Source organism: Ovis canadensis, chromosome 18, assembly GCF_042477335.2.
Source record: "Ovis canadensis isolate MfBH-ARS-UI-01 breed Bighorn chromosome 18, ARS-UI_OviCan_v2, whole genome shotgun sequence".
Lineage (NCBI taxonomy): Eukaryota > Metazoa > Chordata > Mammalia > Artiodactyla > Bovidae > Ovis > Ovis canadensis.
The window spans coordinates 42,657,591-42,673,522 of NC_091262.1; the positions used below are offsets into that span (position 1 = coordinate 42,657,591).

At 54.4% G+C, this 15,932-nt stretch overlaps 1 protein-coding gene across 2 annotated transcripts in view; it reads left to right on the plus strand.

Annotated features, from left to right (window-relative positions):
• Positions 1-15,932, plus strand: part of PCSK6 (proprotein convertase subtilisin/kexin type 6) — a 171,061-nt gene that overhangs the window by 52,732 nt on the left and 102,397 nt on the right. For both annotated transcript variants that reach the window (XM_069560066.1, XM_069560067.1), the window contains exons 3-5: positions 11,542-11,652; positions 12,105-12,248; positions 14,474-14,550. In XM_069560066.1, coding sequence (XP_069416167.1) covers positions 11,542-11,652; positions 12,105-12,248; positions 14,474-14,550 — 332 coding nt within the window. The remainder of the gene's footprint in view (positions 1-11,541; positions 11,653-12,104; positions 12,249-14,473; positions 14,551-15,932) is intronic.

Sequence of the window (15,932 nt, forward strand, 5' to 3'; positions counted from 1 at the left end):
TGCTTGCTTCCCGATGTGGGTGGGGTGGGGGGAGCTGGTTCCTTATATGGGGTGAGGGTCAGGGTGTGTTCAGGGTCAGGCTAAAGGGGTGGCTTAGGTGGTCCGCCCGCCCCTTTGGTGGTGTTGAGTGCAAGGGGCGTGTGCAGTCCCCTGCTTCTGTTCCAGGCTCTTATCTTGTTGGGAATTTCCCCCAACTGTGCATGCATGCAGTTATTTTTAGTCCCGTACACTTTCTCTGTATCTTGTTGCTGGAGGAGAAGTTTGTGCAGGTACAAGCACCGCAGTGAAGGGCCTCAGGCCCCTGCGTGTCTCATTTCCGAGGAATTTTGGAGAACTAAGTGGCTTCTCAATTGTTAAAACTATGGCAGAGGTGAAATAGGAGACGTAACCTGTGTTTTGGGGTTGGGGTGGGTGGGTAGGGGGATTCACTCTTTTCTAGTGTCTAAATTGTAAACCTTTTAAAGGTATTCAACTCAACTGCTCCACCCTTCCTTTCAGAACTACTGAGTGTGACCCTGTGTCCAGGAACGTGGAGATGCCCACCTGGTGGGCCTCTGGCCCGTGGCCCCAGCAGGGCCAGACATGGGGGCCTGGCTGTGAGGCTGCAGGAGACAGCTGGGCAGGACTTGAGGCGGGCCCCAGCTGGCTCCTCTTTGGCATCTGTGGTGTTGCGCTTGTGCCGTGTGGGTGGGTTCCAGGCACTGCGTTCACTCTGGGTCTGCGGGCAGGGGCTCCTGGTCATCAGTTGTGGCCCCGAAGAGGGAAGGAACTCCCACAGGCAGTGCCAGTTAACTTTTTTCAAATTAAAAATCCCTTTTATGCAGAGTTTCTTAATCAGCTCCTGGCAGAGCTGCTGTGGGAGCATCCTGCCAACAGAGAAGAAGGAGAGAAAAGGTAAACAGCCACACATTCCAGTGCCTGCAAGGCCCACGTGATTGCAATTGTTTCCCACAGTTCTTATTAAACATTTAGCCCCAGGGAGAGCATATAGACAACAGAACCAATGACAAATTCAGAATCGCAACTGAAACGCCTCCATTTAAATCAGTCTAGTTTTAATGCAAACCAAATCAGTTAGCTGTCAGTCTGACTAATATTTACTCTACCAAGTCACTGTAATGAAATATCAGGTAAAATTAGCCATTTTACAGAGATGTTTAGTGTTCTTTTCCTGCAATGCACTAGGACACTTTCCCACATTAGCGAAGTGTTTTGTGACACCTTCGCGATCAGAGAGTTGTGTAATTAATATTAAAAAAGGGAAGAGATGATTTAATACTATCCAGAGTCATTGGAATGCAGTTGCCATCCTGTTTGAATGACCAAACTGGAAATGAATGTTATAGGGCTTAGGATAAAGTTCAGTCAAATGCAGATGGTATTTTATTTTAATTAGCTCCAGTCCCTATTGTATACAATTGCTTTGATAAGTGATGGAATTTAAAGCCCACCCCTACTTCTCCTAAAAGCTGATAGAGTGTACATTTGTTAAACAGAACCGAACAGAACACCAGCGGGAGGGAAGATTGAAGACTTCAGTCACATGCATGCACATACTTTAGGCATCTCTGCTCTGACCCTGTACCAGCGTTGTACAGTTGTCCCTAATCACCTTTGCTTGATGTTTTAAACCGCCTTTGAAAAGGGCCATTTTGCTGGAAGAGCTTGGTGGGCCAGCCCTCTCTCTTCTTGGGAGAATAGCCAGCCTGCTCTCCGGGTGCGGTATCAGTCGCTGGGTTTCTCCAAAAGGCTGTCATTTAAGCCAACTGAAAGCATTTGTTTTTAACTTGTTCTTTCGCCAAGAGTCTGGAGCAGGGTGGATGTTACAGAAGCACCAGCCAATAGCTGTAAGGGCTCCCAAATGTTTTAAAAATTACTTGTTCTGACTGTGTTCCAAGCTGGCTGATAGTTGGATGTTGCGTCTTCCAAGCCTTACATTTTAGAGTGGTGACTGTGGCTCAGCCCTCCCACTGTCTGCTCAGCCAGATCAATGACGGAAATGGAAGGATAAAGATGTTGTCAGGGGCCCTCGGTGGCTTCCCATGGAGTGGTGGGAGGCTTCGAGTTGATTCTCTGCTCCAGCCCTTCAGCGCCTGGGAGCTGGGAAGTGATTTCCAGGACCAGGGTGGGCATGCTGTTTGTGGGACAGGACTTTGCCCCAGAGCTTCATCAGCTTCAGCTTCTCCTCCAGCAGTGATGCAACAGTGAAGCTGATCTTTCCATTAACCACAGAGGGACTTTTATCTGAGCTTTGTGTGCTAGAGCCACTGGGTGTGCAAACAAAGTTCCTGGCAAATACCAGCACGTGGACAGGAAGTGACTGCATTGATCTGGGGGTTGATGAACTGTGGGATCGGCTGGGGGTGGAGGGGATGGGTTGGGCTGGGGAGTGGGGTAGACTGCCACACACAGCCCGATGGGCCCACCCATGTGGGGCGGGGAGGCCTTCAGCTGTCTGTACATTTCAGCACAACCCCGCTGGGCCTAGTGGACTGGCTGCTATGAACTGGCAAACAGAATTTTCAAATAGGCTTTAAAAGATGGTGCTTTATGATTTCACCAGGAGGCTCACACTTCCACTTATATGCCTCAAAAAGTCCCACAGTCCCACTTACATGCCTCCAAGAGTCCTACAGTCACTGTGTCCCAAAGCCGAGTAACATCCCAACCACAGCTCTGTCTCAGAGAGAAGCCGCGCCTCCCCCACTCTCGTTCCTCTGCCTGGGCAGCCCCATCCTGCCTTGTCCTGAGTCCCCACCTGCACCCCTGCTCCAGCCCTTCCTCTGTTGCCTGGATGCCGCACAGCCCCTTTCACTGGCCAGCTGTGGGCATCCTTGCCCAGCCCTTATTGTGGTCCTGCTCAGGCCCCCTGGTCTGGCCTCCCTGCGGCCAGGCTGGGCATTGTGATCCTCACCAGATGACATCTGCACTTCCTCCAGCAGCCTGTGCACACCCTGCCTCCCCTGGTGTCTCTCCGGTCTCAGCCCATGCGCCCTCCCACTGGGAGCTGGCTCAGGGTGCTGCTCTAAGTGGTGGGAGGTCCATGCTCTGGGTCTGTGAGGTCCCTGGGACTCCTGGAGTGGAGGGGTCCAGGCTGTTTAGATATTGTCCCAGCATGAAAGCCACAGGGCCAGAGCTCATCCGGCCATGTTTGGAGCTGCCCACTGCTGCAGGGCATGCACTGTCTTACCAGGCTTGGGAACCCACCGGCATCCTCCTCCCTGGGGTTCCCAGCACTGCAAGCCCATCCAGAGCAGCAGACAGGCCCTCAGCCCTCGGTCCTGCTCTTGTTCCTGTAAATCTGTTTCCAGCCACCCCAGAAACTACCAGGACCAAGGGCCCAAGCTCAGCGGAGTTTGGTGGGAGTGAAGAGGGCTTCGTTTGCTGGGAATCTGTTAGTGACCAGGACTGGCACAGGGCTGGTGGGAACTGCAGGTCGTTCCCAGGAGGCCTGGGATTCCAGGCCCAGGAGCTGCAGAGAGATGTGGGGAGAGAGGGACTGGGTTCAGATGCAAGTAGCCCATCTTGTGCCTGGGTGGTTGGGGGTTGGGGGGGTTGAGTCACGTTCTCAGGGCCTGGCTACCCTCACTTGCTTTCACTCCCAAGTCCGGCAGGCCACCCGGTGAATAGCAGATGGACCCTCAGTGTTTACTGAAGCAGATGTCAGTTTTCACAGGGTAGGTTCACATAGCAAGTTGTATCTGTTAACTGTTTTCTCATAGACTTCTTTTTATGTAATGACTTTTTTTTTTTAACAAGTGTAACTTTACATATTATCCTATTTTTGTCTAATTTATGTTCCCTTGTTGTGGTGGCAATGAGGGAAAAAAGGAAACCTCCTTCATGCTGCACAGAGGTTGTGATACTGATCCTGAGGCAAGGGTGGAAATTTCTTGACGAGCTTATGCCAGCTGAGGCTGGCCTGCGGTCAGCCCTGGATGTGAGTTCTGGTGCCCAGACCGGCCCAGCATGGGGAGTGAGGAATCCAGCCCCTCCCTGCCCATCGTGCATCACCGAGGGATGTTCGAGAAAGGTGTCTCTGGGTCCCCGAGCCTGTGGCTCTGAGGGAGAAACGCCCACCAGGACGCTCGGGTCTGGCAGCGTCCCCCGCTGCCCAGTGATCTGGATTGCATCCCTGTCATTCGACTGCCGAATGCCCAACTTCAGAAGTACCTTGTGGCCTTGGTTACATTGTGACAGAAGCCCTAAAGAGGGCTTTAACTGACCAGACGGCAGTGACGAGGGCCGGCCAGGCAGCCCTGTCTGGCTGGTGATCCTGGAGTCAGCACTCCGGCCCCCCGTCCCTTTTGTGATCCTCAGGGGTGCAGGGCAGGTGGGAGGAGCTTCCCCTTTCCTTTCAGGAAAGTGAGAACTCAGATAATCAAGGACCCTGACCTCCTGAGTCCCGTCTTGTCTCCTGCATTTGCAGGGGGGTGGTGCCGGCTCATACCAGTGATGAGCGGTCACCTCTTGGCCCCTGTCCTTCAACTTTGACAGGGAGGATTTGAGAGGTGGCCTGTGCTCTGGCCAGCTGAAGGAAGAGAGATGTGCCTGTGTCCCCAGTGGCCTCTGTCCCGTGAGGGGATTGGGGCAGGGGGAGTTGCGTCTAGGCTGCGTTAGATCAGTTTTGTTTTGTGGTTTGTCTTCCTTCTCTTCTGCGTCTTCTACCGCCCAGGCTCTTGGGTTTGCATAGTAGCCTGGCATCTCCTCCCCACCATGGGTGGTACCTCAGGGGGCTCAGGTGTCTCCCTGAGACTCACTCTAAGGAGGCTGTGGGCGGAGGAGGGGGTGACAGTCCTCTGTCTTTGATCACTCTCCACCTCTGCAAGCTGGCCTCAGTTCTGTGCTTCTTAACTGTGCCAGAATCGCAGGCCTTTTGGAAAGGCTGATGAAGGCTGTGGACACCGTTTCTCTCAGAGGAGGAAAGAAACCCTAAGGTCGCATCCACACGGCTCTACACACAGCTTCTGGGGCTCCTGGGACTTGAGCCTGCCCCTCCCCCCTCCAGGGACCCTGGATGCTGGGCAGGAAGCCCCCACTTGGCAACTGCTCATGTCCTACACTTGCAGTCCATGGCCTATCCTCAGAGAAGGAGCACGTCACAAACTGTAAGGTGATGTGCTCTGGTCAGGGAGCGTGGTTTCCTTTCTGTGGGTCCTCACGCTGTGAATTCGCATCTCACTGCATGTCGGCCGGTAGAAAGCTGGCCCAGCACGTGCTGCAGCAGGTGTGTGGAGCAGTCAGGGTCGATGGGACTCGGGATGTGAGCATCCAGGCCTTCGCACGCAGGGGCCCCAGACGGGCTGATCTGACCCTCGCTCCACAGGCTGGAGGCTGAGGGACAGACGACAGGGTCACAGGTTTACTTTCCCAGTGTGCCTGCCACTAGCCTCTCTCCTGAAGAGGCCTTCGGATCTGGACCCTGGACACTTGGAGTCTGGCTTCTCATGACTTCCAGAGACTTGCCCTGATCTGCAGGCATGGCTGGCTCTATCACAACACACGGGAGAGGGAGTCTCCCTCCTTCCCTGGTGACAGAAGGATATGTCCCTCACTTCAAGGATGCCAAGGTGGGGAGAGAGGGGAAGGCGGACCAGAACTGTCTCTCTTGCTGTGCGCGAACACGGGACCTGAATAGAACTCCATGTCACAGGCTGAGTGTGGGGCCTGTGAGGAGGCAGGCAGCTTGATTTAGTTCTTGCTCCTCCCCTTGAGCTGGTGGGGGTCTGGGAGGGTGGTCACAAGGGTCTCAGAGAAGGGCTGTTGTCCTTCATTCTGTCTCCAAGTGGAGCCCCCGGGGCCCCTTCTGGGCCCCACCGGCTCTTGGTGGTGGCCCAGGGCTTCCTTAGCAGGCAGGGCCTGTGGGTGGTGGAGGGCGTTAAGCAGAGCACAGGTGTGCAGTGGCTTTGGGTGGAGTGCAAGGGCTATTCTTGCTCTGGTGGCATGCTTTCATGGGACAAAGTTTCAGAACAGCCCCTTGGCACTTGTCGCACCTGGGACGACCTGCTGGCCGCCTTCTGGCCCAGCAGCCCAAGGGAAGAGGGCGTGGGCCTCCTGCCCACACGACACTGCATTGCATGGCCTGATAACTCAGTTTTCAAGGCCGTTCTAGGGTCCTGCTCATTTGCGTGGCCTCTTTCTCAGCATCTTTTAGGTTTACCTCCTCTCAAGTGCAGAGTGACATTTAGCAGACGCCAAATTTTAACTTGACTTCTCAAGAAGAGAGCTGGAGGAGGTGTTACCTTCCGAAGTACGCACTGCTCTTCACCTCATCTTGAGAAGATGGTAAAGTCTCATGACGAAAATGTTTAACAGCAAACATGCAGGAAGTGGATAAAAGAAAAAGTTAGAGTGATGTTTCACCTTCAAAATAGGACTGAAGAAATGAAAACGCTTTACACGGGGTTATAGAGACTTGCCCAGAAGAGATGACCTGTGCTGAGCCGGGCTCAAATGTGGCAAACCCAAAGCGCCAGTCTTGCACACAGAGTCCACACAGCTCCCCTGGCAGTCATGGAGGCCCAGTCGCGCACTCTGCTCCACAGTGGTTTCAAAAGTCTGTCTATGGCTATATTTGAAACCTAAAGCGTATTCATGTAATGTCATTCCTTCATTCAGAGAGCATTTAGTGAAATCCTACTGTATGCCTCACATCGCCTGGCACACACAAGTATAGTGGTGAGCGAAATGCAGCCCTGGCTTCACACAGGCCAGTGGGGAGCAGAGGGTGGTCATACCGACCTGGACATGTCCAGCCAGAGCTGTGGGCGGTGCTGGATGAGCCAGATCAGGGGAGCCCCAGCTCCAGGAGACATGCTTCCCTTTTCAGCATCAGGGGTCGTTTGCTGTTTAAGGAAGACAGAGGGTAAGGACCCTGTTACAGGCTGAGAGCTGGAGAGACTCGCATGACTGAGACACATCCTTCCCTCCTGGGGAGCAGGGTGGTGGCTCCTGAAGAGTCCATGTCCGCATCCTCCATGTCAGTGGCGTCACTGCACAGACACGCTCAGGGCACAGGAGCCTGGCGGCCCACCCCGGCCGGCCCAGGTGTCAGGGCAGGGTTCCCTGGTGGGGAGGGTAGAGAGGAACACAGTGAAGAGGCACCCACCATGAGGCCAGGCCAGAGGGGGCCTGGGCAGGGGTCAGACTGCGCCAGGCATTGGTCATGGAGCAGGGACCCTCCCAGAGTCATGTGACCTCCAGATGCCGGGGGGTGTGGCAGCCACAATGAGCTGTGGGTGACGGGGTCCTGACGCCTTTAGGAGACTCTTGTGTTGGAGAGGATCCCTGCTTTGTCCTGACTTGGGGGCTTGAGGGGAGACAGTGGGTTTTAGTGCCGCCAAGTTAGGAGAATCAGGCAATGAGAGGGCCCTGGGTGGGCGGGCAGGACCCACTTTTGTGGCAGCTTTAGTTTGAGAGGACAGTGGGGGCAGGTGCCCAGGGCCCAGTAATGTGCAGGGAAGGGCGGTTAGGGTGGGGGCTCCAGCCGGAGCTGGTAGCAGTGGGCACCCTGGGATGGCCCCTCTGTTTAGGTGAAGTCCCCACACCAGCGCCCCCACTACAGCCCTCAGCCTCTCCTCTGGGGGCTCCAGGTCTGACGTTAGGTAGGACAGCCTCATGAATTCTCAGACATGTAACACCTCAGCCCTGATCAAGGCTGTTATCCCAGGGGGGCCATAACAAGTGACCACCAGCTGGGGGCTTCAGACACCAGAAGCATATTGTCTCACCATCTGGAGTCCAGAGTCTCCAGAGCTATGGTATTGGCAGGTGTGGTCCCTCTGGGGGGTCCTGCCTTGCCACCTGCAGCTCCTGGCAGCTCCAGGCGCTCCTAGAGCTGTTTTCTTCCCAAAACCTCACCTTCCTTGGTCTTAGTCTCCCCTTGCCTGTCCCTTGTCAGGATGCTTGTTGTAGGATTCAGGGCACAACCAGATAATCCAGCATGACCTCATCTTCAGAGCCTTAGCTGATTATAGTTGCAGAGACCCTCTTCCTGCATCAGGCCATGTTTCCCCCATTCTGGGTGAGTGAAAGCACCTTTGGGAGGCCTCAGTCAACTCCTTGTGAAACCTAATGGGAGTGATGGAGAGCCGACAGGGATTTTCTTGTTCCTTCCTTTCTTCTAGGGACCTGAAGGTTTTTCAGAGTGACCAGTTCTCTTCCTAAGAAGGCTGGGGCCCCACCCAACAGCTCAGCTTTCACCCTGCACACACTGCCACATGTGTATCTTAATGTGACCCAGGCCTCGGATCTACAGGCTTCCCTGAGTATATACCCATGGCCTTGACAGGTAGCCAGTGTGCACCGCAGTCTCTCTCCTGCCATTGTCACCAAAAGGTCTGAGCACCTAGAAGTTCTGAGGGCCCTAGTGAGCCAATCAGAAGTGAAATGGCCATGTAAAATGCCAGCAGAACAGAACAACGTTCCCTGTGCTCTGGCCTCTCGGGGCAGGAAGAGCTCACGGTGAGGCCCCACCCAGCCTGACTTGCCATCATCACCAGCTCACTGCCTGTGTTCCTTCCTCTTCAGTGGTTGGGAAAGTGGTTTCAGAAGCTTTCCCTTATAGGTGGTAAAGAATCCGCCTGAAATGCAGGAGACCCTGGTTTGATTCCTGGATCAGGAAGATCCACTGGAGAAGGGATAGGTTACCCACTCCAGTATTCTTGGGCTTCCCTTGTGGCTCAGCTGGTAAAGAATCCACCCAAAATGCAGGAGACCTGGGTTCAATCCCTGGGTTGGGACGATCCCCTGGAGAAGAGAAAGGGTACCCACTCCAGCATTCTGGCCTGGAGAATTCCATGGACTGTATAGTCCATAGGGCCACAAAGGGTCGGACATGACTGAGGGACTTTCACTTCAGAAGGATGTGTGTTATCTCTTAAGTGTTTGCTAGAACTCACCTGTGAAGCCATCTGGTCCTGGACCTTCAGATGTTGGGAGTTTTTTCATCACGGTTTTAGTCTCAGCAACTGTGGCTGGTCTGCACTGGCTCACTTGTTTCCGAGCTCCGGGCAAGAATTGGTTCCACAGATGACATGTCCTTAGGGTCCTGAACTGTGTGTTCCTTTGTCATGAACAGCCTCACTGTTCACGATGAGGTGCCCCTTGGGAAAGCCACAGTTTCAGGCACTTACTGGGGGTCACTGGCATCCCTGACCCTCCTGGAGAGACCTGCTGGCTCTGGGTTCCAACCTGAGGGGCCCCTGAAGCAGAGCTCTGTGTCTGAGTGGAGATGTGTGTGTGTGTGTGTGTGGGGTGGTCCTGGGTGGGGATCAGCGGTGTTTACACTCATGCTCACGACCCAAACGAGCAGTGGACACACTGGAGACAGTGCAGCATTACTGAGCAGGCCACTGAGTAAGGGGCCATGGAGCCATTCTCCCCAGAGACACAAGGGCCAGTCTGGAAAATAGCAGGAGATGGAACGCAGGAACCCCCTGCCCTTTCCTGGAGCCGGGTGAGAAGCCGGGCTGTGGCTGGGGCCTGGAGAAGGGAGAGGGGGATTGGCCCTGACCAGGTGACCATGGGCTGAGTCAGCCTCTGTGCCTGGCGTCGGGGAGTTCATCTGTGCAGGCCTGGCGAGTGATTTACTGTATCCAGGTCCATTGGCCCAACAGTGCCTGGCAGCTGTCAGTGTCCTACAGTGACCTGTCCCGGGGGAGAGAGCTGCTCCAGACCATGCCACAGGGACAGCCCCCAGCTGTCACCCCCACCCAAACTGTGTGTCAACTGGGTTCTTACCCAGAGTGCAGCAGCCACTGAGACCAGGAGCCCTTACTGTCTTTTCCCACAGGGGGATTGTTCTGTGACTGGTGGCACTGTGCCCTCTGTCACCTGCCTGATTTGTGGGAGCCACCCAGTTGGCCTTGGGAGAGGAAGGCCCCCTCCTCTGTGATAGGAAGTGCAGCCCGGTGGGTAGTGAGTTGGCCAAGCTGGTGGGCCCGGAGCATCCCATCCCAGGAGCTTGAGCTGTCTATGGGGTATGACCACTGTACTTACAGCACGCAGCCCAGCCAATTAGGGCATAGGGTCTTAGGCATTTTATACCGAGTTAAAGCTTCCTGGTTCAGGCAGTAACACTTTGGGAAGTCTCACAATGCCATCAGAGGGTGTTATGAGCAGAATACTTCACTGTGCAGTTTTATTTGCCATGCCTATGTCTCCTGCATCTCCTGAATTGGCAGGCAGGTTCTTTAGTGCTGAACCTTCCCTGGTGACATTTCCTTCTGAGCATGTTGTCCTTGGAGATCAGGGTCCCCCTTAGATGTGGGGCTGTTCCACTCTCCTCGCTCAGGCGCCTGTGGGGAGGTCAGAGCTGAGGTCTGAGGGGAGCTGCTTGGTCCTTGATCTTTGTGCCTTCCTCCCCCTGGGGTCACCAGCCTTGGCCTGACCTCCAAGTCACCCAGCTCCCCATGCCCAAGGCTCCATCCTTGTCTTCCTCCCCTACCTTCCCTGCCCTTGGCCACCTGTCTGCCTCACTCTGGGCTGCCTGGTGGGAGTCCTCAACTGGAGCACCAGCTTCTGAGAGCAGGGCTGGGTGTCCCCATCCTGCCCACTGCAGCCCCTGTGCAGAGCTGAGTCCCAGTGGCAGCAGAATGGGATTGGGAACCCATAGCAGCTGGACCGAGAAAACATTTAGGTTCAGGGCATGGGAGTTCCAGCTCCCTTATCTTTTAAAAGTGAAAAAGAAACCTCTTCCACTTTGAAACACACACAAACACACATGTGATGACGATGCATCCGTGTGCCGGTCACTGATGGCACACTTTATATGCCATCCTTCCTTGTGATGCCACAGTGATGCCCATTGCACAGGTGATATGAGCAAATTGAGGCCAGGGAGGCTCCCTGCTTGAAGTCACTCTGCTGGTGAGTTTGGGCCCAAATTTGAATCCAGGCAGCCAGGCTCCAAGGTTCCTGCTCTTAAGTAACATTTATCCTGCCTCTCAAGCTTTTTTTCCCTTGGTTGTGACAGGAGGTCATGCTGATCGAAAGAAGTTTATAAAACCCTGAAAGTAATTTTAAAATCTTACAGGAACAGTAAAATCTTAAATGAACACCATCCAGGAATCGCTGTCAGTGTTTTGCGGTGTGCCTCCCTAGGTTTTCTCTGCATGTCTGGTACCAGGTCTGGAGCAGTTGCTGTGCTTCTGTTATAGGGGTCATCGTAATTAACCATGTCCTCCCGATAAACCATTTGACACCTGTTATGCCACTGTACGCTCCATTCCTGAGCGTGTATTTCCTTTTAATTAGGGACGAGGGTCACCAGAGTACTGGCCATTTCACAAGGTCTCCTTTAGTAGGATGATTTTCCTACTGTTCCATAAGGCCGGTCCTCTCCCCTTCTGTGTAGACTGGTTTTCATCTTTCAAATATGGTTGCTCTGAAGTGAAAATGTCTCCTTGGAATTAACCATCCGAGGCATCTGATAGACCTAGATGTTCAGGGAGAAGGACGCCTGGAACACCTGCAGAGCGGCCTCGTGGAGCCAGGACATGGCTGCTGAAACACAGAGTAACTGCATCTCTCCCCTGCTAGGTGAAATGGCTCCAGCAACAGGAAGTTAAACGCCGGGTGAAGAGACAGGTGCGAAACGACGCACAGGCACTTTATTTCAATGATCCCATCTGGTCCAACATGTGGTACATGGTAAGTAGGCCATGGGCCTCTGCCCCTGCCCTGTGTTTCTGAGATGGGTCAGCTCCAGATGCGCTTCATTTGTGCGTAGAACCCCTATTTCAGTGCTGTCAGGCACATGCTCTCTTATGAATTTCTTTCATTACGTGAGGGTCAGGGTGAAGGGCCCCCGGAGCAGAGGAGGGTGGGCGGCACCTTGAGCCATGGACGGAGCCCCTGCAGGGCGGGGACAGCAGGGAAAGCCGTGGGGACATGGCCTGGCTGGGGCAGGAGGGCCTTCCATGTACACGTGGCCAGGTCAGGGCGGGAGAGATGCAGCCCTCCTCGATGACTCCTGCTAGGGCCAGGAGGAGGAACGGAGGTCCTACCCTGTCCTCCCGAGAGCACCACAGCACCTCTGTTGGGCTGGCAGGTCTGTGTCAGGCGTGTCTGTGCTGGGGGCTTTGTGTCTCCTGTGCCTGCAGCACTGTGGTGACAAGAACAGCCGCTGCCGGTCAGAAATGAACGTCCAGGCGGCGTGGAAGCGGGGCTACACGGGAAAGAACGTGGTGGTCACCATCCTGGATGACGGCATAGAGAGAAACCACCCCGACCTGGCCCCAAACTACGTAAGTGGAGTCTTGGCACTGGCTCCCTGAGATGCGCTCACCTGCGCTGGTCATTACCTGAGACAACGTACAGCATAACCTACTTAAGCCCCTGGCCCCGCCCCGTCCCGCCCCATTACATCACAGTATGGAAACCGAGCTGGCGGTGCTGGTGAGCCCAGCCACCCAGAGCCAAGGGTGTTTGAGAGGGTTCCCGGGCACTGCTGGGGCCCTGAGAGGCTCAGATGTGTGTGCATGGGTGAGTGTGTGGGGTGTCCCCTCTGCGCACGTGTCTGTGTGTCTGTTTACCTCCAGGTCGGCGTGTGTGTGGTATTTGTGTGTGTGTGTGTGTGTGTGTGTGAGGGTTGTGTGTAGGGGCCCTCTGCCTGTTACTCCTCCAGTTGTACAGAGAAAAGAACCTGGCACGTGGTAACTTTTGAGAACTGCCTTCAAGATTCTAAGGCACTTGGGTGCCTCGGTTACTTCAGTCCTCTCATGTTGATTGGGTAGATGGTTATGCACCCTTAACAATGTCAGTTTTTAAATTTTACCTTCTTAAAACATTTATTAAAGTTGATTTATAATGTATTAATTTTTGCTGTCTGGCAAAATGACTCAGCTATATATGTGTAAAACATCTTTTCTGTTACATAGTTCCCTGTGCTGTATAGTAGGACCTTGTTATTTATCTACCCCGTATATACTAGTTTGCAAAGGATGACAGTTTTGAAGTCAACAATCAGGAGAGCTTTTACAACATGTCTTAAAGGAAGATAGGAGATTATACAGATACTATAAATATATAAAGCAAAAACATCCATATTAAAAATATACGATGAAGGGAATTATGAGGCATAGCTACCGCATGGATGAACCGTGAGGACAGTATCTGGGTCAAAAAATGACACACACTGATTGTTACTGAAATCACAAGTCTGTGTGCCCAACACGCAGTGAGGCCCATCAGGTACTAAAATTAGACTTTGGCACAGAGAAAAGTTTATTATAGGTTCGTACAAGCAGATGGGTGGCTCATGCCCTAAGAACCGCAAAGTTACTGAAAGCTTTCAGCGAGGCCCTTTAAAAGCAAAAGGTGAGGGAGGGGCGAGGTTGGTTGCTGCAGACTTCTCTGTGTCAGATCCTTTGTTCCTGAGGTCAGGTGGCCAGGTAGTGATGTTCCTGCAAACCTCTACCAGGTGAATGTTATTCTCTGTCCTGACAAGAAAGCAAGGTCCCAAGGCACAGCTTTCACCCTTCAAGGTCCCAGTCCTGGCTCAGAGGAAACAGGTCTCAGTTGGCAACTCCCTCAGGGCCATGAGGGAGCCAGGCATCCACCCACTGGCCCTCAGGCTGCTCAGGCCGCCCAAATGGGGAGACCAGGTCCCACAGACTGTGACCCAAACAGATGGCCACTGCTAGTTAGGTCGCAGAGACAGGGATGGGGGACAGGTTCACGGCTGCTTCAAGGCCTGGGGTGAAGTTAGTGGGTGGCCTTGTAAGGGCTCTGGAGCCCTGAGGGCCAGTCTCCAGTCTGCTTCCTGGGCCCCCAGCTCACCGAAGGCTGGGTAAGCTGCAGGGCCTCTGGGAGAAGGCCTGAATCTGCCTCTTACCTCACTCTCCACCTGATGACCACCCACCACTGACCCTTGACTCAGTCACTGCCACTGTGGTTCCTCAGTTTCAGGTACTAGTGGTCAGGGCCCACTGCAGCACTGACCAACAGCTGAGCAGCGCAAATAATGGTCGCTCATCGACAGTCGGCTGCTTGTGGGGCGGGGCCCATTGAGGCACCAGAGTAGTGGCTGAGGAGCCCTGTTGCCTAGTAACAGGGAGCAGAGTAATGGCTGCCTGCTAATCCCACTCTGTTACGTGATCTCAAGTAGGTAAGGTCCCTGGAGTAGCTGTACTCAGAGACGGAAAGCAGACGGTGGCTGCCAGGGGCTCGGTGGGGAGGATCAGGAGTTAGGGTTTAAGAGGTGCAGAGTTTTGCAAGATGAATCCTGTGGATTGATGGTGCTGCCAGCCACACAACTTGTGGATGTACTTAGCACCACTGAGCTGTAAAAATGGTTAGGGTGGCAAATTTTATGTGTATTCACCACATAATTATATATATGTGTAATTGTTGTTGCAGTAAGAGAGTGCCCAGCTTGTTTCTGTTTCCAGTCAAGGCGTAAAACCAGTTATAGACAGAGTTGTGATACTCTGGGCCACTTCTCTCTGGTCACCAAGGTTTCATTTTCTAGGATTCCTACGCGAGCTATGACGTCAATGGCAACGATTACGATCCGTCTCCACGGTACGATGCCAGCAACGAGAATAAGTACGTCCTGGGTCACCTGCCTGACCCCTACCTGCTTCCTCTGTTTTGCTGTCCCTGCAGATAGTGGAGGCTGCCCACATGGGGACCCTGGGCTGGAGACGGGCCGGGGGCACCTCTCTGCCTCCTGGCGGGGTCTGGGGCTGACCACCAGGAGCCAGCCCCACACCGCCTTCTAGGCTCACAGGCTCAGTGGGTTTGGCCCCTTCCTGTGGGCTGTCCCTCTGCTGGTCAGCTGCAGTGGATGTTGGGCCAGCATTATTCCTGTTTGCAACATTGTTGGAATATCTCGTGGTCTGCACAGCCAGCTGTGTCCAGATGACATTGTGTTCTCTCAGACCACTCAGTCAGCACCCAAGCCTTCTTGACCCTGTCTTTGACCTCACAAGGGCAGTGGCAGAGGCCCATGTGATGCTGGGGCTGGCTCTGTGGCTCTGTGCAAGTGGGGTGACCTTGCTGAGTCTCGGTGTCTTAGAGATGCCTTGTGTCCTGATGCTTCCTTCCGAGGGCTGGGGGCGGGGGTGAGATGACGGGTGAGGGACACACCATTACTGTTCGGTCATTGAGACTTGTGATAGAGGGAGTGGGGGTGGTCTGGAGAGACTGGGGGACTTGGCACCATTGGTAGCAGCCCTTGGGGGTGATGTCTAGTTTCCCAAACCTGCCTGGGCGCTCCTGTCCAGTGTCCAGCCAGACCTTCCTCCATCAGCCGGCCCTGTGCATTGGCTCTTCCCCTTCTTCCAAAAGTGTTTAGAGGACGGTGGAAGCCCTTTCTTTCTTTCCCCTGCTGACACGAGGCCTGCAAGGTGTGTCCTCCTCAGCGTTCCCTGTTTCAGTCCATTTGATGCTGAGGTTGGAGTCCCGGTGTCCTGCAGGAAGGGAGCCCCGCAGGAAGGCTCAGCCAGTGGAGGCGGTCAGCGGGCTGGCCGCAGCGCTCCCAGCGCCTGTGGAGGCCTGGCCTCACGTCCCACGTGCCCTTCCCACTCCATGGCCACCACCCTGGGGCTGCAGGGTGCAGCAGGCAGGGAGGGACCACCCAGATGTGGCGTGGTGAGTCCCAAGTGGGACCCTGGGCCCATGATTCACGGACAGCCCCAGCTGCAGGCACACATGGTCCAGAGTGTGGACGGAGGGTGGGCTGCCCCAGGGGCTGACACTTGGGCTCAGGACTGGCTTTAAAGGTGGTTTTGATTCAGAATCAGTGATTCTCATCTCTGATGGACCTTCTCAGATGTGCCTGCTGTAGGTGGTAGAGTGGGGTCATTACTGAGGAGAGTGCTGACCTCGGGTCACCTCTTCCTATTCCACCTACTGCTGTTGAGTGTTCCGTGTCCAGCGCTCCTCCTTGCCCTCTGCTGGAATGGCTGTGGAAAGGTGTGTGGGGG